Below are 21,579 nucleotides of genomic sequence, written 5' to 3' on the forward strand. Positions count from 1 at the left end.
TTCCAGGTTCTCAAGAGAGATGGGAAACTCTGCCCCTGTGTCTGTACTGAAATACTCCCAAGCCTGAGATGATGTTGTGCTTCTGGGGCTTGACTCAGCTGTGTAGGGGATGGAGGGGGAGGAAAAAGCTGTTCAAGCATAAGCTTTGCCACTTCATAGGCTGCATGTGGTCTCTCTTCTGTGCTGTTCTGCTGAAGGGCTGTGCTTGAAGCTTGGCAGAGTCCTCTGTCCTTGCAGATATGGGGAACAGAGGCTGGGAAAATACTGCAGGGAAAGGGCTGGAGCAATTCAACCAGCAGGGCTTAAAGTAAAGTATTTCTGCCATACCTCATCAGTCTCCATTCCTGTGGAATGTTTACAGGGAGAAGACCCCAAACCCCTGGCAAAAGCCCAGCACCACAAAGGTCCCGTGGTTGCACAGACAGCTGTGGCACTGTCAGATCCATGGGCCTTGGTTTGGTTGCTGTGAGCCTGGGTTTGAGGTGTTCAGTCCCTTGTGTTGCACAGCATGGCTGCAGCTGGGAGGGCAGAGCACTTGTTAGAGAGCTGATTGCTGGATATGCCAAGTACTGCCTGCCTTGGTTTGAACCAGGCCTTAAAAACCAGGTCCCAATGTGTCATCATGGCTTTGAACCTTATGGGTTTTTTGATTAATGCTTTTGGATTAAAGCAACTGAGACTTGAGGTTGACATGCACTGCTTGCATTACCTTTTTTTAAAAAAGATCTCTGCTCCTTGCAGAGACAAGACATCTCTGGGCAGTAAAACTTCATTCCTGATTGTTCTCCCAGTCCCTGGATTTTCTATGGCCCCTGAGCAGCCTATAAAGCTCTAGACTAGCATTAAATGGCAACAGTAGATCACCTCCATTCCCTTTCCAAGGCTGCTTAATTTCAGGAGGAAGAGTGAAGCCTTGCTGAGCTGAGCAGGAAGAGGAGCTTTAGGTGTGCTTTGCTATCTTGTGCTGGTGGCTGCTGGTGGGACCTGGGAAAAATGCCACCAGTTCTTTTTATAGTTTAGTTTGCAAGCTGTATTTCTTGGCAGAGAAGATGATCATTGGTCTGTTTTTATTCCTTTGGCATGATGAGTCATCAAAGATGATATCAGTTAGAGAACTAATCTCCCTTGGTGGCAAATGGTGTAAGTTCTCTGGTTTGCCAAGGGTTTGTTCCATGCTAGAACTGGATTGAGAGGTGCTGGTTAGTAGCTATGGAAGCTTAAGCTGCTTATCACCTTTCTGTGCATGCAAAAGAATTGATATTCCCAACTGGGCAGATGAAGGAGCTCTTTACTGGATATTGAAATTCTAACTGGAGAGCAATTCTGCTTCTGAAAACTTAACTGTGAGCTGCCAGCTTTGAGTGCAGCCACACTGCACTTCTGATACAACTGGAGATGCCTGTGCTGTGGGATGTGGAAGCTTTAAAGATGGGAGGATGCAGAGAATTCCTTCTAGTCTGTTTTAAGAGCTTGAATGCAGGCCTCCAGGGGCTCTCCAAAATGCAGTTTATTCCATCCAATATTTACAGCAGCCCAGGGAGGTGGGTGACAGAGCTGTGCCTACAGCTGTCAGCTCCAGCTGCAGGCAGGCCTGCAGACCCTGAGTTTAGGTTACAATGCATTCTATACTTTCCTTTGTTGAGCATCTTAATACACTAGAACCAATCTATACCTTAACTTTTATCTATAGCCTATCATAACCACTATAGTTACCATATTCATGTTACTGTTCTCCAGTCACTAAAAGTTAGTACATTACAGTTTAAGCTAGAAGTTGTTTTTCAGCTTTCTTGCAGTGGAAAATTCTGACACCTTTTTTCTACTGGTAATATTGGCAGACTTGTTTGCCTGTGCTCTCTTCCTGCTTGGTAAAAACATCTTCTTGTTTGAGGTGGGTTTATCCTTTGCTCTAAGTCATAAAAACCCCTTCTAACTTACATACCCTTTGCCTTCTTGGTTATCCAGTAAGACTGGCTCAGCAATTCTTTTCTTCTATATCAAAACTTGCATCCATCTCTGTTCCTTCATCAGACTCTACATTTAAAAATCTTTCTGCCGAGCATACAGATCTGTGAGACTTTCTCGTCAAACTTTCATCCTTCCCAACAGTTGTGAATGGCTTAAATGTGGTGGGCAGACAGGCAGCAAACTCTTCATTTTGATACCTTTCTACTGTCTTTAGTGGAAGTGGAAACTCTGCCTTGAAAACTGATGGTTGAAGGAGGTCAGAAAATGGCTGGAGAGCTTTCCCTGGGAGCTGTGCTTCCTACTGATCTCTGCGCTGCCATCACCTTATAAGGAGCTCCTGGGAGCCTCATCTTGCTGATAAATGTGTGGGGTGCTGGGTGAGAGCTGCTCAGAGAGCTGCATTTGGCATTTCCCTGCAGGGAGCTCATCGTGAGGAGAGGAATTCCTCGCGCACGCCCTTGGTTTGCGCAATGGCCCGGGCGAGAGGGCAACCCATCCCAACGCAAGGGTTGGATATTTATATCTCCCAGTTCCCATCTTGTGCAGGCACCAAGGAGGCCTCACTGATGGCTGTTTACAGCCCACGTCAATGGCTGGAGAGGAGCCCATTTCAAACCTAGCAACTCGTGCGGTGTTTGACAGCGAAGGGCTCGGCAGAGCAGGCGCGCCGTGGAGGACGTGTGCTGTGCTCAGCAGGGATTTGTCTCCCTTCAGGCACCCAGGGATTGTTTCCAAGGCCTGCTTTAAACACTGGATTTGTCACTCTATCAGCAGTGCCTAGAGGAGCTGGAAAGCCAGGCAGGGATTGACTTGCCTGCACTAGCCTTGAACTTCTTTGTGTGTTGAGATTCCAAACTAAGCCTTGTTAACTAAGCCTTGTTTTTCCCCCACCCTTGGACGGACTAGGAACAGGAGGAAAAAGCTCATAACGACAAGGAAGGAAAGGGAAAGAGCAGAAAATAATAGGTGCTATGCTATGTTATGAAAACTCCACAGAAATAACTTGGATGTTACCAGTCAAGCTGCTCCTCTGGAGTAATTCAGTGCTGTTCTCCATGACTGTTCCTACCCATGTGTCAGGCTCTGAGACTTGAGGAATTCTGCATCTAGGAAGGGCTTAAATAGTCAGTTGTGTCCCCTGATTTACCCAAGCCTGAATGTGGAGCCACAACTTCTCTCTATAATAAACTCTGTAATAAACGAAATATGAGATAGACAATAGCAGAGGTGGAAACTATCAATGATGTAAGAAATGTAGTGTGATCTGAGGTGATCTTCTATAGGAGCCCATGGTTCCAGCTGTGCTTGTAGGATCACTGTCCCTCTCTGTAAGGTCAAACAACCCATAACTTTTGACCATATGACAGCAGCCTTTGGTTAGTGAGCAAAGGATTAAGGAGAGCAACTTAAAAGAACAGTTTCCAGACTTAAATCCGAATTTCATTGTTGTATGAAGTTTGTGTTGGGACTTAAGGTGATGGAAAAACTGATTCTGACCTTTTCTGTTTGATTAAAAGTCTCTCCGAACTTCAGCATGCTGGCTAAATTCCAGTTCCCAGAAGTAATTGCCTTTTGCCAAGCTACTCACCTCCTGTGAAACCTTATTCAGGGAACTTAGTGTAATTATTATCCTTCCCTTCAAATAAATGGTTGTGTTGCACTGTTGATATAATCTGCCTGTCATATTCCACTGTAGAGAGAATTTAATTTTCAAAAAACTCATATATTAGCCCACAAAGCTTGTAGGTACAGATGTTTCTGCTCTAGATCCTTCCCAGAGAGAAGACCACATGCTTCTCCTTCCCAGAGAGAAGACCCAGAGAAGTCCCTACTTAGAGGGGTAAAAAGAAAAAGAAAAAAGCCCTTTTTGTTCTTCTGACCTTGTGAAAGCTCTTCTGTGTGAGGATGGGTAGAGAAGGTCATGAGAGGATCAGAGAAGTGAGTGGCATTGGTATGTTCACATGATAAAATCCCCCACCCACAGACAGCGAATGAATTGGTTCCTCTGTGTAACCTCCTGGTTACAATTGTTAGGTAACTGAGAAGTGCTCTGGGAAAAAGGAAGCCCTGCTGGACACAGATAACTCCTTGGAGTGTGGCTCTGTGAGCTGGCAGGAACGTGCACTGCCTGGAGTCCTGGTGGGCTTGGGAATCACATCCTTCCACAGATGGGGGAAACAATGCAGGTGCCTGGGATTGCCCAGGGAGTCCTGACTCGGAAGGAAAAACGGAAAAAAAGGGGGTGTGTGCATTTACAGCTGCTGTCTGGGAAGGGGATGGAGAAATACACACACCTTCTCATGGCCATAGTGGAGAGACAGGATTCCATGCATTTCTATATGGAGAACAGGGTGTGTAAGGTTTGATGTGGGTCTGGTGTTAGTGGGATTCTTTTTGTTTGATGTTGTTTTATTTTAAATTTCCTGAAGAGCCTAGCAAAAGTGAAATGTGCTGGAGTTATCTGGCTGAAGAGGACTGTTCACAACCTGCCTCTCTGGGCACACAGCCCCCCTGCAGCTGCCCTGTTCCCTCTGTAGCAGGGTCCCTGTGCAATCCTATTAAGTAACAGCATGTTTCTGAGTGCAGTGCAGGTGCTTTTTCCTCTCTACAGTGCCAGGTGGTTCCTGAGGGGTTGCAATCAAACCCCTCTGCACCTGACCTGTGTGGGCAGAGCTCTGTGCTGCTGCCCTGCTGGCCCCTCTGGGTGAATCCTGCAGGAACACCCTGGAGAGGCTGGCACAGGGATGAGAGGAGCAGGCAGGAGCATGGAATGTGCTGTGATGGCAGCTAAACTGGGGGTTACTGGGTAGCTGAGCTGGCATGACACAGTGTGCTGGCTTTTCCCTCAATTTGCATTTATTGCTTTTGCTCTCCACCCTATGATTTCCTCTCGCCCCTCTCTCATCCTGTACAGATGCTACATGGAAACTTTGCCAACTCCTACAGCTCACACCCTCTCTCCAGATGCTTTCCCAGGACTATCCTAAGTGATGTCCCTGTCTTACTCCATGCCTCCCACTGTCCCACTCTGGGGATAGCTATCACTGTCATGAACTTCCACAGAAAATAAAGACAGAAATAGAATTAGTCAGAAAGATTTGAGACTGAGGTTTTTTGCATCCATTCCAGATCTTGATAAATTCATAGCATTTTCATCTGTGACTGGCAGGAAGGAACTCTTTCAATATATTCCTTTTTCTACTGAAATGTGGTGGTTACCTCTCCCCTATATTGAACAAGGTGGATCACAGACACAATTCCTCTTGCTTTGGCAAGAATGGGGGTTGTGATTAGACTGCCAAGAGAGAAAGATGTTGCAGATGTCACCCAGTCATTGAGCAGTGCACACCCGAGTCCAGCTGGGCTGATCTGCACATGCACTTTTGGGAATGTGCATAAGCATAATCTCCTCCCTTTGCTGCACTTACAAATAAGCTTTTTTTTTTCTTTTCAGCTGCATTTCATTTCACTGTAAAAAGAAGCAGACAGGTCTGGCCTTTCTTTTTTAATAATGTCTTAGGACCAGGGTACAAAAAAGGTTAATGCATTAATTTTTAAGACAAGTGATAAATGTACTGCAATAAGCACATCCTACATACACAGAATATATTTCTCTATATAATATGAACACAAGAGATATAAAATAAGTTATACTTATCTTGGTTTTTCATCACAGTAGGAGCTCAGCTTATATAAAGTGACAACAGGATCGGAACAACACGCTGCTCCAAAGCAACAACAAAAACCAGAATAGTGCGCGCACACGTGTGTGTTGAGGCAGTGAAACAAGAAATGGAGGCAATTCTGCTAAAATCAGGTCTTGGAAACAAAAATTTCATAGAGCATGAAAGAAGTGGGGAAGGTCTCTTGGCTCAGGGTACAAGTTCTGGAGGGGATCAAGTGTAAGTGTGTGGTGAGCAGAGTGTGCGAAGGCTGACACCTTGGCTGGGTTTGTGCAGGGGCAGAGCAGAGCAAGCCCTGCCAGTGCCCCTGTGGTGGATCCAGTGTGGGGTTTGTGTCTGTGCAGTGAGGAGGGGGCTCGTGGCTGTCACTGTGCACGATGAGAGCAAACACGAATCACTTCACAGGAACCACAGACACCAGCACTGGTCAAAGAGCAAACAGGACCCACTGGCTGTGCCATGCTGGGTCAGCCTGGAAGCAGTGCTCCTCCCTTCCACCCACCTCATGCCCACCTCTAGGGCCCTCCCTTGCTCCCCTTGGAGTGTGGCTCTCCTGGCTGGGCCTGCAGAACAAATCTCCCCTCCTGGGGACTGAATGGGAGGTGGTGGTGACTGGGAACTCAGTGCCTGCCCCACAGTGAACAACGAGGAACTCCAGCTGCCCAGTTCAGAGCTCTTTCAGATTTTATTGATGTATTTTTCTATAAGGACAGGGGAAGAACTTTTGTAAAACTTGCATCTTAACGGTGAATCAAGGTTTCTAAAGTTCTTAACTCTGGGGTTTAGTATCTAGTATTTTAGTGTGGGCTTATGTTAATTAGGAAATGCTCTTTATTTTGGCCAATAGCTTGAAGACCTTGTGGTTTCTCTTAGTCTCCTGAATTTTGCAAGACCCATTAAAAGGCAGAAGGCGCAGCCAAAGCTCAGGAGTGATACTGGCAGTTAGCAGATTTCTATTAGTGCCTATTCCACTCTCCAAAAATGCAGTCCTGTTCAGGTTTTCTTCTACTCTCGCTTAACAGAGTCTCCTACTTTGCAACATCCTTCCTTTACCTTCATATTTACAGACTACACGTTAGAAAGCAGGGACAGTACACTGGAAGAGTTAATTGCATATCATGAAGGATTGGACTTTTTTGTTCTGCTTTAGATTTTGTTCTTCATACAGCAAAGTAGGTACAAATCCAAACGTTATCTCACATCTAAAGGTATAATTTAAGTAAACATGTTGTTCTAGATCTTTCATTTTCCCCTTCCCTTCCCCTCTCCCCTGTAACCTTTCTTTCACTCTGTTATTTTCCTCTTGGACGGAGGGAGGAGATGGGAAGGGAGCTCATTTGGCAGCTCATGACCCTCCAACTTGACTTTAATGAGATGATTCGCCAAGGCAAACTCCTCATCATCCAGCATGCCATCTTTGTCGATGTCAGCCAGTTTCCAGATCTTGCCCAGCACGGTGTTGGGCAGCTTGGACCTTACCATCTCCTTCTTGGCGTTGGCACCAGTTATTTTGCCGTCGACGGGCGAGAGCGTGTAGAAGATCTCGTCGTACATGGGCTTGTCCCTGGCCACCACCCACTCGGCGTCGTCGATGCCCTCGCCGGCGCCCTCGCCGTAGCCGTGGCCGAAGGGGCCGTGCAGGGTGCCCTCGAAGGCTCCTCCCTTCACCATCTGCGTGGGCCGCTGGGACTCCTCCTGGCGCACCAGCACCATCAGCTGCGCGATGTCGTTGGCCAGCATGTCTTCCACCGTCTCCAGCAGCTTGCTCTTCAGCGGCTGGAACTTGCTAAAATCCTGCGCTTGCAGCTGATCCTGAAAAATGGGCCAGCAGGGCAAGAGGTGAGCGACATGGAGGAGTAATGGTGTGCAGGGGGATGCCTGCCTGCTGCTGCTGCAGAGGAGTGGGGAGCTTGGCATTCCTTCCTCTGACAGCCCGGCGTTCAGCATGGCATGGGGCCTTGCTCTCACTTTAATCCTCCCCTAAGTCCTACAGAAAATGACCAAATAGTTCAAGGCAAACTGGTTGTGTGCTCTACGTTCCCTCCCCCTCTGCGCTCTGGGAAGGAGATGCCACCTGGCAAAAGACCACTGCACTCATCACCATGCAGTGCATCTTTCAGGTTTCATCATGACAGGAGCACATCTCTAAGAAGTGATGAGCAGGTCTTTACAGCATGCTCAGATTCTGTAATTTCACAGCTAAGCAAAAGGGCTTTGAGTAGGGCCTGCAGAGAACTCTCTTCTAGCTGCAGAAAGATCTACAGCTTTATCTTTCACCCTCTACTCATTAAAATCATTAAATCCACACTATTCACTCCAACTGGATTAGTACAGGTTTGTTTTTTTAACACACATTTTAACAAGCACTGAAGGAGATCTATTGGCCACACCCCACAGATCTCATTCCCAACAATTTAGGGAGACTATATTTTCAGAAATAGGCAAATGCTGTTTTCCATAGGTAACTAGTAGCAACCTCAAGAGCTAGAACTCCTATCAGGTTTTTGCTTGGACTGAAGCCACACAGCAATGCAGCAGTGTCCAGCACTGCTTGAATGTACAATACAAGGCTCTGATCCAAGGGCCTTTGAAGTTTTTGACTTCTGTGAACCCTGGGCCAGTTCTCCGGTCTGCAGAACAAAAAGCCTGCTTCTCTGCTGAAAATAGAAAAGGGGCTTAAAGTTTTTACACCTTCCTTTCTCTCCTTCTAGAAACAAAGAGTTAAGTAGAAGACAAATATAGCTCTTGAGGAATGTGCCATATGTAGCCCTTTCAGGACACAGCTTTCCTTTTGTTATAAATTGCTTAGGCCTGAAAAATCTGCAAATGGAACCTGGAATTAAAAATAAAGAAAAACAGAAGAAATCATTTGCTGTAAATTGCTATTCAGGCAAAGATACCAGAAATGAAAGTGAAGCTGTAATGCCTCACATGAGCTCTATGTGTAAGAAGTGCTCATGCCCAAATATAGCCTGCAGATATTTTAAGGCACATTTCAACATTAGAGCAGGCTTTTCCCAGAGGTGGCAACAATCAATGTCTGCATGGCTCTGTTGTATTCCCTGCAGTTACTCCAATGCTCTTTCCCTGGATGTTTGCCAGGATTCCAATGCTTACCTGCATCTTCCTCAGGTTAGGGAAGTCTCCTGGTGAGATCTGATGCTCCCGTTCAATACGGGCATAAATATCTCCCAAGTTGTTAACAAGCTCCTTCTTTTTATTGTCTTTGCCAAACATTGAGGGCATTTCCTTCTTTAGGGAACTGATGATGTAGGCATGGACCTGAAGGGAATTAAGTTATATGAAATGAAGGCAAATGTTGAATAGCACATCAGAAAATTCTTCTCAGCAGAGTATCTGTGCCCAGGATTTGCCTCCATCTTGTCCCACCCCAAAGAACAAGCTCATCTCCTCAGCTTGCCTGGACCTAGGGATTGTTATTCCAGTGCTCAATGCTCAGCTGTGTGCTCTGTCTGTGCTGAGACAAAACCAAGGTGTTGTCCTGAGCATACAGACAGTGACATTCATATGCACTTTCTGGAGGGAGTGGTGGGATTTTCTTCTTCCACTGGGCATGGCCTTCAAGGGAACAGTCCCTTCCCAGTCCAAACACACAGGTTCAGTGTTTTAGTATGAATACCAGTCCTTAACTTATGCAACTTATGGCTTTTTTTTCCAAGGGTGAACCAAGCATTTTTTCTTGAAATGAAGACCCTTGCACTGAAAGCTTTTGAGGGATCTTTTGATCTCTTTCCTCAATTGATGTGGGTTTTTTTCCTGTATTTTTAAGGGCTTCTTTTAGTTCATTTCAAGTACTCAGGGATACTACAGGTTTATTTATCATTTCTGTGTCTCCACCTCAAATGTGGTGAAGATATGCATCCATCTTAGTCAGGTATCTCTCTTGGCTAAGAAAGTTTTAAGTAAAAAACCTAGAGCTTATCAGTTCCCTTGGTGTATGATTCCGACACACTGAATTGGTCCTAATTCTCAAGTTGCTACCACAGAGCAACTGCTTTCTAGATCCCTTCAAGTGCTACCTCACCTTACCTTACCTTCCTCACTATGGCCCACCATGACTGACACACCAAACATAGGAATTGTTTTCTTTCTTTACTGGCATAGGGCTCATATGCCGGGCCTGACTTAAATGGGATGGAAAAAGAGTAGGATCCACCAGCTCTGCAAGCTGAACTGGCCAGAACCACTTCTCCATGGGCTGCCCACAGCGAGTGCTCGGGGCTTGTGTGTGTGTAGCACACCTACCTTGGCCAGGCGCGCTCGCTTGATGAGATCGTTGAGCTTCCTGAGGGCAGCGTTGCGGGGCAGGCTCTGGATGTCCCTGAACAGGTCCTGCTCCTCCGCCTCAAACAGCTTGCGGTTGTCGGGGATGAGCAGGGGGTGGGACCAGAAGGAGCCGATGTAGACTCGGATGACCTCGGGAGTGTTGACGATCTTCCCCAGGGACCACATGAGGGCACCGTACACCCGCATCAGCTGCTGAGTCTCTATCTGGTCGGCCTTGTTGAGTACAACTCTCATCTTGTCCTCGTGGTTCTTCAGGGCCTTGATGACCTCAGAGAATTCATCAGAGATGTCCAGCTTGTGAGCATCAAAGAGGAGAATGATGCGGTCGACCCGCTCGGCGAACCACTCCAGTACAGCAGCAAAGTCATAACCTGCAGGGGGGCAGGAAGAGCAGAGATGCAGCAAATGAAGGAGTTGAGAGGCTCCCTGCACCTAACTGAGGGTAAGCTTGCAAGGAAGTGGCTTTCCCAGTAGAGCAGGTAGCTTGATAAGGAGATGAGGCACTGTCCATACAGTTAAGGACAGGTCTTGTCCTCTCCACATGAAGAGATCACTCAAAGAAGTCTTGAACTTGTGCTCCAGATCTTCATTCAAATGCACATCAAGGAGCAACTGCTGTATTCAAACTCACTGCAGAAGTCTTGTATGTGGCACAAGAGAGTTTTAATTTGGGAATGACTGGCCATCAGCATAGCCCACACAGAAAGCTGGGTCACTGCAATACTTGTAGCCAGACTGGTTTGAGATGCCTATCTCCAGTGCTTAAGAAATCCCAGGTCTTGTTGTGCAAGACTAACTTTATCCCATCCAATTCAGAACCCAGCAGGCAAATAACCTTCCCTAGCAGAGTAACCATCCTGTCATACTGGCTGCATGTGCACAAAGCCAAATGATTTGTGCTCACTTAGCCAAGAGCCTGACACTCAGCAGAGGCAGCATTGCTGTGAACACCAGAGGCAGGCACAGGCCAGGAACACTGGGTTCAAATTTCACGTGCCTCAGGACTAAACATAATGGATTCAGTGCCAGACTGGGTCCACCTCTAAGCATGATAAATAGTGTGTGGAGTAGTCCCTAAAACAATAGTAATGACAGCAACAAAATTACCTTTTTTCCTAGCTCTGTGGTGGTTTTTTATCATGCTTTAAAGTCTTGGTGAGAGACTGGTTGGTCCTCTCCCCCTGCTCTGTCAGGCTATCCTATGCTGTGCAATACTTGGGGTTATCTGAGTCACCAGAGTGCTGCACTTGGTTAAGGGAAATCAGGACAGAGCAAATGCTATTTGCATTCAAATCCTTTCTTTATACTATTTTAATCTTGGCTTTCATGAATAAATACATGATAATTAGCTTGGTGCTTTTTCCTCCTGTTCCCCTTTCTTTTTCTTCCTTTTTTCCTTCTGTGCCCTCTAAAACCTAGAGGGCAACCAGTGCATCCCAATGATTAGACTGGAACTACAGAGGGGAGGATAGCTGAGCTCTGATCTTGCTTTTTCCTCCTTTTTCTTCCATATGACTAAGCAAACTGGAGTGAAATCCTGCCTCTCATGTCAGGAGTACAGCCTGTGTGAACCTTCTCTTCAGCTGGATAAATTTGTATTAACTTTTTGCCACTGAGAACATGTATACAACTTCAAAGTCTTGTTGCTGGGCAGTGTTCTGCTTTGGTCAATTAGAGTTTGCTGCTGACAGGAAAAGGGGATGGCAGAGTGTGGGCATGTGAGGTGTGGACACTGTCCTGCTCTTTTCCATGGGATCTACAGAGATCTCAAATGAAAGATCTTTGTCCCACCAGTGTCCTTCTGCTCACTGGGACATGAGTGTCTGCTCTCACAACAGCAGTGCTGGGCCCTGGCTCTTTGCTCAGCTATGTTTGATACTGAGAACTTCAGAGAATTCAGAATCAGTGTCAGCTTTGACAAAGACTGGCTGAGCATTCAATACATTGCATATATATTATACTGATATATTATACTATAGCTGCATATCTTGCTCAGTCCGTGTGTGTGACCTCAAACACAGTCCCAAGTTTTTATTTTTAAAAACTGAAATAAACTTGATCGTGCTCTCTTTCAGATGTTAACAGCCTTTTTTAACCTTAGGTGCTAACCTCAGCTTTTTACCCTCTGCTGCTCTGCTGCACTGCCCCAATGGTGCAAAGATCAGGGTGCTGACTCCCTCCTAACCTGTGCTGGGGCAGTGGCTGCAGGACAAAGTCGATGCTGATACCTCACTTCACTCAGCCAGGCTGTCAGCTGTCCCTCTGCAAGCTGATCAAAGGCTGTGCAAACAGGGACCTCCCATGCCCCCTCAAACCTTGCTAAACAGAGAGACACAGACTTTATGTCCACTTCTGCCAGGGCTGGAAGTCATCTGGCATGGCAGGACAGTTTGTTCTTCATACGCAGAGCTACACAGCTTGCTTTTTCATCATGGGAGCAGTGAGTCAGGGTGACTTTATTTGGAGATGTTTGTGCATTTAACCTTGTAAAATCTCATGGACTGGGATGTTTTCTTGTCAAGCTGCCACATGTTTGAATTGTACCATAGCTGCTTCGTCCAGTCCTTTTCTTGGGAGAATCAGATGGAAAACAGTCATGGTCTCTAGGCTACCTTGTAACTACAGTGATGTCCTGTCACAGATCATGTGGATGCTTTCCCTCTGACAGCAGAGGAGCAGGCACTGCTACACTCTCTGTTGTGTTAACAGGGGCTGGGATGAGTTAGGGAAAGTGTCTGCACCTGACACTCAGTCCACCTTGCAGGGATTTAGTAAAAATGGGAACTGGTTATTTAAAAGGGAGGTACAGAAAAAAATGTGTAACTGTAGTTTTGGTATTAACTGAGTACTTGGGAGACTGACCTTAGCCTGGGTCTCAAGGTTTGTCCAAAAGTATCTTTAGGTGCCTAGCTCTCATGATTTTTATCCTATATCAAGCCTGCATCCACAGTGGCACTTAGAAGGTATCTATTTACTGAGCCTCTCTTTCCCTATTAACAAAAATAAATGTTGCTCTACCCAGCAAGAAAAGGAAATTAATATCTGCTCAGACCCTCTGTGTATTCCCAGCTGCTACAGTAACACACAATGAGTCCTGAATGTCCCTGTGGGCTTCATTAAATGTCCAGATTGATTAGCAGACCTTCTTTCCTGGCCTCTTTGCTGGCTCAGAGATATTCTCTGGACAGCTGTCCTGCATATCTCCATTAAAGAGAACAAAGCCCTGGAGAGTAACACTTGCTGTTGGCTGCTCTGAGACATCACCATGGATGTGGTTTACATCCTATGCTGGGACAAAAGCCCATCCCAAACCCTCCCTTTGTGTGTCCCTCTGGCTCTGGGGAGCTTCTCCTGTTGGTGCCCAGCTGAGCAAGAAACAAGTCTGGTGTGTGCAGTGCTACTGATCCCAGCTGCATTCCTGTAGGGGGGTACTTGGCAGGAAAAAACAGGTGCAAGTGTAGGTATTCTGTTCTTAGGTGATGGAGGGAAAGAGGGAAAACTATCTTGAGTGCTGTAAAATTCCTAAACAAACAGCATGACGTGGGACAGAGCTCTGTTTACAACTTTATGCTCGAGTCCCTGACTGTGGTGATGTTTTCATATACAGTGCCCAGAGAATTGCTACAGATGTGATTCATGGGGTTGACTTTGTAGTCTTGCTTTTAGTGTATAATAGATTGTTACCAAAGCATTTGGATAGCAGGATGACACTGTAAATGGCTAAGGGCAAGCTATTAATTAAGGTGTTTCAAAAGAAGGTCTTAGATTAATATTTTAACATTTACTTTGGAGCTTTCATTTTTGGAAGGCTTTTCAATGCCACAGAGAACTCAGGGCATTTTGCCTGGCTCTAGCCAGAGATGGAGGTGTTCAAAACCTGAAAACATGAGGCTCATTCTGTAACTTAAGCATTATACCCTCACTTTGGATTCCTCCTTCCTGCCCCTTTTTCATTCCACAGATGCACTGGGCCTGCCTCTTTCTTCTGGCACTTCATTACTGTGTGAGCTTAGACCAAGAACTGATCTTCATCTGCAGTCAAATGAGGAGTTTTCCTGGTGTCCCTTGCTCATTCCACTGCAAATGCATGATGTCTCCCTGTGTTGTGGGGTGTTGCCAAGGCCTCTCACAAAGCAGGCAGGCACTACCTCAGCTCTGGCAGTGTTTCAGGGGTGGGTGATGCTGTCCATGGAACTCAGCAGGGCTTTATTGTGAACTTACAGGGTGGCTGTGAAGCCATCTGCTTGCCAAAGCTGCATTAATGCAAAACCATTATTACAGGGATGTTCAGACAGAACTGTAAAGGGAAGAATTTGCTGTTCAGTAATTCCTGTCTCTTGTGCTTGCATCCCTGTTGAAAAATATGCTGCATATTTAAACATTCTCTAACATCACTGCTGCAGCTTCTTTCATAACCTCCAGATAAGGTGAACGTGAAGAGAAAATGAATCCAAATCATACAGCAGTAGGAGTACGAGATGAACATGATAACAATTTTATTCCATCAGATTTTTTTTTTCCATGGGACAGGTTTCCTTCTGACAGCATGAAAAGGACTCAACAGACTTAACACAAAGCTGACAAGTCAGCAGGACTGTCAGTGGGTTCAGCCTGCAGAGAAAATTACCTAGACTCCATAAGGCAGGCTGGCCTGATGAATTCCTGTCTGTGCAGCACTGGAATACCTGGCACCATGCATTTCCCCAAGAGCTGGCAGGATTATGCAATTACATCCTGTCAAGTCAGATCAGGCATGATACAGTCTTTATGCTGACTGTGAGAAGATGGATGATACCTGACCCAGCACAAAATCTGCCTGGCTATAAGATTCTAAAGCCAATTTGAACCAGCAAGGAGTGGGCATGCACTGGTTCAGCATTTCTCACCATGCAGTTACACTGGTTGTTGGTTTAGGTTTGTTTAGTTTGTGCTGTATTTTTTTACTGGTAGCAAGCATACAGGTGATTTCCTGTCTTGTGGAACCAGAGCCACAGGTCCTGTGGTAGTGGAGTTCAGGTGGGGCTGAATGGAAACAGTGAGATCAAGAAGTGCTGAAAACCCCAAAGCTGCTGCTCTGCACCAGATATTTCACAGCTTGCTGTTATTACTGCTGTAAACTGTGCTGCTGTTTTGGCAATTACTTCTTTCCTGCTGAATTTTAGTCACTGGGAGCTTCATTCTCATCTTTCTAAAGCTGGTGTTATCTAGAGATGAAAGATTTACCAGAGAGTTTTATGGCAGTGTCCCTATTTGTCAAGTGGGGGACTGGCTCTGATTGTCTGAGGACAACATCCCAAGGTGACACTCTGAACACTGCCTAGAGAGGGAACAGCTCTGGGGAGATGAAATGAAATGAATGCTGATTCCAAGGAGCTTATGACTTAAATTTTTGTAATTGAGTAAGAGAGCTTTGAGGCTTAGTCTAACTGGTCACAGAGATGACCTCCCTGAGAGCCCTTCAGAGGCCAGGGAAGACAACTTGTGTCATTGTAAAGCAAGCAGGCAGCCCACACTGGAGGGGGACAATGTGCCAGGAGGGGCAGGTGTTACCGAAATGTGACAGATGGCTGTGAGCAAGGAGAAGGAAGGTCACACGATGGTCAGAGGAAGAAGATGAGGGAGGGAGGGAGGGAGGGGGAAGTTACGCATCCCTTTGAGGACACACAAAGTGGGAGTGGGAAGCTGGGTTGGGTGGCAGTTGTGGTGTCCTAGAGAGAAGGGTGCTGGGTAGGAGTATCAGAGAGGAAACAGCTGGGACTGGGAGGAAGAGCAGTGATTTGAGCAAGTTTCTCTCAAGGTGAGGAGCTGGGGGTGCCAGCAAGGAGAGGACAGAAGGGATGATGAAAAGCAAGGGATGGGTACTGGATACACCTCACTGCAGCTCACCCTAGAACACCTCTGTAAAAAGCTGCCATGCTCCTCTCTGGAAGTGGCTGCCTCCCAAGGGAATATAAAGAGATTCCTGTAATGCACATCTGTGGGTGTGTTGGGAAGTACACAGAAGGCCTTTGGGATGAAAAGATTTCTTTGAATGTCACATGCCCTAATTTTTAGACAGGCCCCAGCTTGCCAATCACTTCTGCCTGTGCCCATACTCAAGGAAATAATCTGTCCTGGAGCTGCTGATTCAGAGCACTGGGAGCTCCACATTTCCTCCTCTTCTGTACCAAGAACTGATGGAAACATTAAATACCTTTTGGAGGCTTTAAGGTTTCCAAAGCAAAGGAAAAGGACTCAAAGCACAGCAGGTCTCTGTTCTCAGCTAGCAACAACGCTAACTAACATTAATATAAGCAGTACCTGGAGTGCCAGACTGTGTGGCTTTTTGCTTTCATGTTGTTTACTGCAAGGGCTTCAGGGTGGGGAAGAGCCTGATGGGGCTCTGGCTTTATGTCATTGGAAAGTCAATGCAACCTCACTGGGCACATTCAAATCAGGAGGAGCAAAACTCAGGAGAGCATTTCCAGAGTTCCTGTTTAGGTCCTGTGTGCACACAGAACTTGTCCCATCCTCAAGTTTTTATCTTTGCCACTTGTGACATGGGCCTGAGCATTACCTGGTACTTGGGCCAATTCTAAAACAGTTTCTAGACAGGTTTTGATACCTCAGAGGGCACCTGAATACAGGCCAAGTTTTCCAAAGAAGTCAGTGCACAGCAGTGTTGATTTGTAGCTGGGATTCCAAGGAACTTTTTTTTTACTATAGCATCCAAACACAAACTGAATTCTCCTGTAATCATACTTTAAATTTCAGGAGCAATCATGTTTGAAAAGCTGCCCTGAAATGGCCACCAGTGACTGACAGTTCCCAGGGACCCAGGAAACACATTCCTTCTCCATTGTTACTCAGGATGCCGAAAGAATGCATGATGGGCATAAATAATGCAAATTGATGAGATGCTGATGGCATGACCATCTTCCCTCTATGCAATAGATACTTGGAATATTTCTGGAGTGCACAGTGCACAACAAATGGACAAGCTGCACAGCTGTTCTAAAACTCACACTTGTTTAGTAACACAAATGAAATGCTTGCTGTATGTTAACAGGAATAGAAAAAAGCACAGCCCTTTCCATATGTGCAGCCATTTCATCTTGTTCTTTGGTGCTGCTTTTTTTTTGTTCTTCCAGTTCTGCAACAGCAAAATATATCAGTATTTCCAACCCTAATCACGGAGACAGTCCCTCTCCCACCTAGTACCAAACAAAATATTGGTTTGGCTTTCTCAAACCCCAAATATAATCTTGATCTTCTGTTTGCATACTGCTTTCAGGTCAGAAGAGTTAGGCTCATGGCTTCATATATTTCTAGAAATAAAAATGAGAACTGTGCAGATTTTCTGCTCATTTTTGTGTTGTTTTTTAAGAGGAAGTGCAGAGCAGTGTGCCTGTAAGAGCTGAGCATTTCAGTGGAACAGCAGGTGTTAAATGAGACTGTGATAAAATCAGGCAGGTTGGCAGAGCAGCTGTAATGGAGGTGAACTGGAAAGTCAGAACCAAGCAGTGCACTTTCACCCTCCCAGGCAGAGTGAAATACAGAATATAAGCAAACATCACCAGTGGGGAGTATTATAGCAAATATTTGAAATGCCTCCCTTTTGGAGGCTTTCAGGGTGGATGCCTTTAGTTTGTATCATGCTGTTGCTAGCACACGTGACAAAGCTTCTCAGAAAAAATATTTTTTTGTTGCCATTGTACCCTAAACAGCATTGCATGAAGTGGGAGAACATCAGTTCCCTTGGTGTTTGCCTTTCCCTTCTAAGCATGGCTGTTTGAGACACAGCCAGGCTGAGAGCTCTGCACTGCCCAAGAAAAATTGGCATTTTCTTCTTGCTGTCAGGCTGGTGAGTGATTAAGTGTCCCTGGTGCTGAAGCTGCTGGCCATTTGGGAATTCTGCTTTCCCAGGAGAAGGGTGAGGCTGGTGGCTGGGGTTTTTTCCCTTGGTTATGAAGCCAGCAGGATGGAACGGAGTGGAAGGCTAGGAAAATACTGGAATAGTGTATACTGGAGAGCAAGCCAATGAGGAGTGACACTGCCAGTCCTCACCTCCTGCCTAGGAGCTTGTGGTCACTGCTAACACTGGAAAGGGAGAAGGCAGCACACAGAGAGAGAACATGGAGTAAGTCATCAGGATATATCCAGGAAGTGCTACCCCAAAAGAGGTACTCAAACTCAGCTTGGCCAAGGTGTCACTGAGCTTGGCAGACATCTGCTCAGCTCAGGGCAGATGTGGGCTGAGACAGCTGGGCAGCAGAGCGTGCAAGGCTCAGCCCCAAGGGATGGCTCTGCCACTGAAGCACACGAGTTCTTGCTGCCAGGTGCTCCATTAGCAGAGCAGACTCACAGGGTGATGAATTATGAGGAAGTCCTCACTCCTGTCCTGGCTCTGCATGACCTGATATGTGGTCCTGCATTTATTTCTGTCATCCCCTCCTCATTTTCCCTCCCAGCAGGCTGGCCTGAGCTCATTATGTGACACCAGAACAGTGCTTTGCAAGTGGATGGCATTTGTATCATCATCAAATTGTCAAAGCAGACAAGACTGTGCTGCTTTGGTCCAAAAACCTCCCCCATGGGCATCTCTGCAGCCTCATGCTCCTCTAGAAACAAATAACAAAAAGAACACAGAGCAAGGGGCAGGGCAATGCAATCATTAGTTCTTTAAATGTGGACATAGATTCATGCCTCAGACTGTAAAATAGATCAGAAGAGAAATGGCTGCCTTCCAGGCAAGGATGATACAGAAGCAGTGAAGGACAGGATGCCTGGGGCCAGGACAGCCTGGAAATGTTAGCCCATAATGCCTGTGAATGACACCTGTGCATCCCAGGGGGTGTGGCTACCACACCTGAGACACTGTGGGTGCCCACCACAAAGCAGTGCATGAGTCAGGAGCTCAGGAGGCCAAATCAGTGCAGCAGCTCCTTGGCTACACATTTTATGAGGGTCTGAGAGCAGCAGCAGCAGCTGTGTCAGTGCTGGGGATGTGTCTGCATGTCAGAGGGATGTGCACTTCAGCTCTGACAGACTCATCACCCTCAAGTGCTGATAGGCCTAAACCTGCAGCTCTGCTACTGGGAGACTCCCTGGGCTCTCTGTGGGGGAAGGGGCTCTTTATGGCCATGCAGTCCTGGGGGAGAGCCAGGGCAGAGCTTTGTTTGCTGGGATTATGCAGCATTCCTTGCAGCAAAGCTTGGTGGCCATTTGCAAAGCCCTGCTGCTGGCACCAACACCAGCACCCTGTGCCTGTGCACACCCTGGCTCATCTGTCACCTTTAACAGGCAGTGAATTTAACTCAGGGTTGAGTTCAGACAAGTGAAATGCTTCCAAACCTGGACTTGGTCCCTGAATCAATCCTTTAAACCCTGTTCCCTTGCTCCTGCTCTTTTAAACATGGATGCAGTGACAGGAACAGCTACTGCTTGAAATTCAGGGCTATAAGGTGGCTCTCCTGGATTGCTAAACTCTGACAGCCTGGTATTCTGCTAAGCTGACACTGTATGGATTAACTAATGCTCCTGACGTCTAATGGGGAGGGAGATGGACTTGTCATGTTCCCACTGAGAGGAATTTCCTATTTTTAGAAATGCTGCTGGTTCGCATGGGATGGGCAGGCTGGGAAAGCCTGTCACATCTTTACTTTCCCCCTCAAATTTATGACAGAATGCTGCTTCACTATCTGCTCTCCTCCCTGACACTGCACCCCAGGTACCCCAGTGTGAGGGTCTCAGAACCTACAGGGGGGGTAAGAAAAGCATTCCTGTTCCAAGCAGTGAGGAAACTTCAAAGTCTCTTGAAAAACCTCTGTAAGACTCCCTCAGGTATTGCTTCATTCCCAAGTGAAATCTGAGCATGCTGGGAAGGTATAGAAGGAGCAGAATTTTGTTGTGTCAGTGGTTTTAGCCCTGTCTAGTTTTCTGCCTAGCCCATGTTACTGCTCTGCCTGCCTCCAAAACCAGCTTGCTCATGAGGTCAGCTTGGCTTGTTAGCTTAGTGGCAAAGGTGTCAGCCTCACCACTTTTCCCTGTTCCTCTTCCATGGGAGCTGAGAGGTGACTCCTCCCTTTCAAACACCTTGAGATAAGCTCAAGCCAATGCCTGGCAGCAGCCCTTCCTAGACACAGGCACCTCAGCACTCTTTTGGCTCTTCCTGCTCCCTGGAGACAGGAATTGCTGGAGTTTCCCAGCCTCAACAAAGCCATATTGACCTAAACCAGGTGAAGATCTTGTCCTGTGTCTATTTCAAGGTCATCTGACCTGGCCTACATGAGCACTTCCATCTGTCCCAGCTGTAAATGGTGACAAAGCAAGGTCCCACCTACACTGTACTTTTAACTGTTGTGATTAGATCAATGACAGTCCCCTTGTCTGGCTGGAGATACAGCAGAGCAAATTCCTGGGCTGGCAGGATGATCAGGAGGAGATGGCTGATCCATCTGGAGTTGCCTCCTGGCTGAAGGGTTGAATGACCACACACTGTAGTCACAGGGCTAATGTGCCAATTTTCTGCCCTAAGTGCACTGAATTGCACTGGGGGCAGAGAAGCTGGCCAGGAGAACCTGCTCCACATGCTGGGACAGGCCTCCAGTTCTGCAAACATGTGCAGCATGCAGAAATGTACAGAACTGGGACTCCCCTTTAGCCTCCTCAGCTCTTTCCAAATGTTTGCAGAGGCATTACTGCCTTGGGTTAAAGTACACCAGTAACTTTTGTAACACTGCACAGCTGTGTTACAAGCATGTTCTGCCACTGCTGCCATTTATTACAGTAGCTGCAAAGTACAGAATTGTTTAGGTTAGAACAGATCTTTAGGATCATTGAATCTAACTGTAAACCCAGCACTGGTCTCAGCCCATAGATCTGTCCCATGCATTCAGATCCATCTACAGATTCCTGTTCCCACCTCCAGCACACCAACACTACAGTCAGAATGGTGGAATCTTCACACTGGCTGGGGTGCTCTCACTCCTCTTAATTTAATATCTTAATATTGATTAAGATATTAAACATGACTGGCCCCAGTGTGAGCCCTGGACAGCACCACTTGTGACTGGCTTCCAGCTGGATTTAACTCTTTTTCATTTCTTAGAGTTTAGGCAGGCAATATCCTCAGCCTTCCCCCATCCAGGAATTTGGTCACCTTGTCACATCAGGTTGCTTAAGCAGGACCTGTCTTTGATAAGCTTGTGTTGCCTGGCCTGATCCATGATGATGATGATCAGTTCCATGAGCTTTGGCAGCCCCAAGGTCACACTGCCAGGATCCAGAAAGGGACACCAAGACCCACTGGAAAGCTGACAGAGGAATTTTTGCAGAAGGAGCAGCAAGAAGTGCCAGTGTATTCTGCAGGAGGGTATTTTTAGTTCTGTAAACAGCTGAAATGTAGGAAAGTCTTGCAATACGTGTTGGCATTTGAATTAGTGAGGAAATTTGGAAAAGGGGCTTGAAATGGGTCCTTTTTGACTCACCTATACCTTCTTTTTAGTCCTTTTTTTCATAACAAAAATACTACCTCCTAAGCAAGTTTCTTTCACTGTGATAGTTCCACAGGAGAATTGGTTGCTTTCAGTGGCATTTTTGACTGGAAAATGTCTACACCACATAATACAAGTTTTTTAAT

At 46.4% G+C, this 21,579-nt stretch overlaps 1 protein-coding gene across 1 annotated transcript in view; it reads right to left on the bottom strand.

Annotated features, from left to right (window-relative positions):
• Window positions 1-6,313: 6,313 nt before the first annotated feature.
• The window catches only part of EHD3 (EH domain containing 3), a 28,726-nt gene continuing 13,460 nt past the window's right edge, over window positions 6,314-21,579 (bottom strand). The window contains exons 4-6 of the mRNA XM_064709536.1: window positions 9,918-10,330; window positions 8,769-8,933; window positions 6,314-7,463 (exon numbers count right to left, since the gene is read on the bottom strand). Coding sequence (XP_064565606.1) covers window positions 6,936-7,463; window positions 8,769-8,933; window positions 9,918-10,330 — 1,106 coding nt within the window. The 3' untranslated portion in view covers window positions 6,314-6,935. The remainder of the gene's footprint in view (window positions 7,464-8,768; window positions 8,934-9,917; window positions 10,331-21,579) is intronic.

This window comes from Zonotrichia leucophrys, chromosome 3 (assembly GCF_028769735.1).
Source record: "Zonotrichia leucophrys gambelii isolate GWCS_2022_RI chromosome 3, RI_Zleu_2.0, whole genome shotgun sequence".
Taxonomy (NCBI): Eukaryota; Metazoa; Chordata; class Aves; order Passeriformes; family Passerellidae; genus Zonotrichia; species Zonotrichia leucophrys.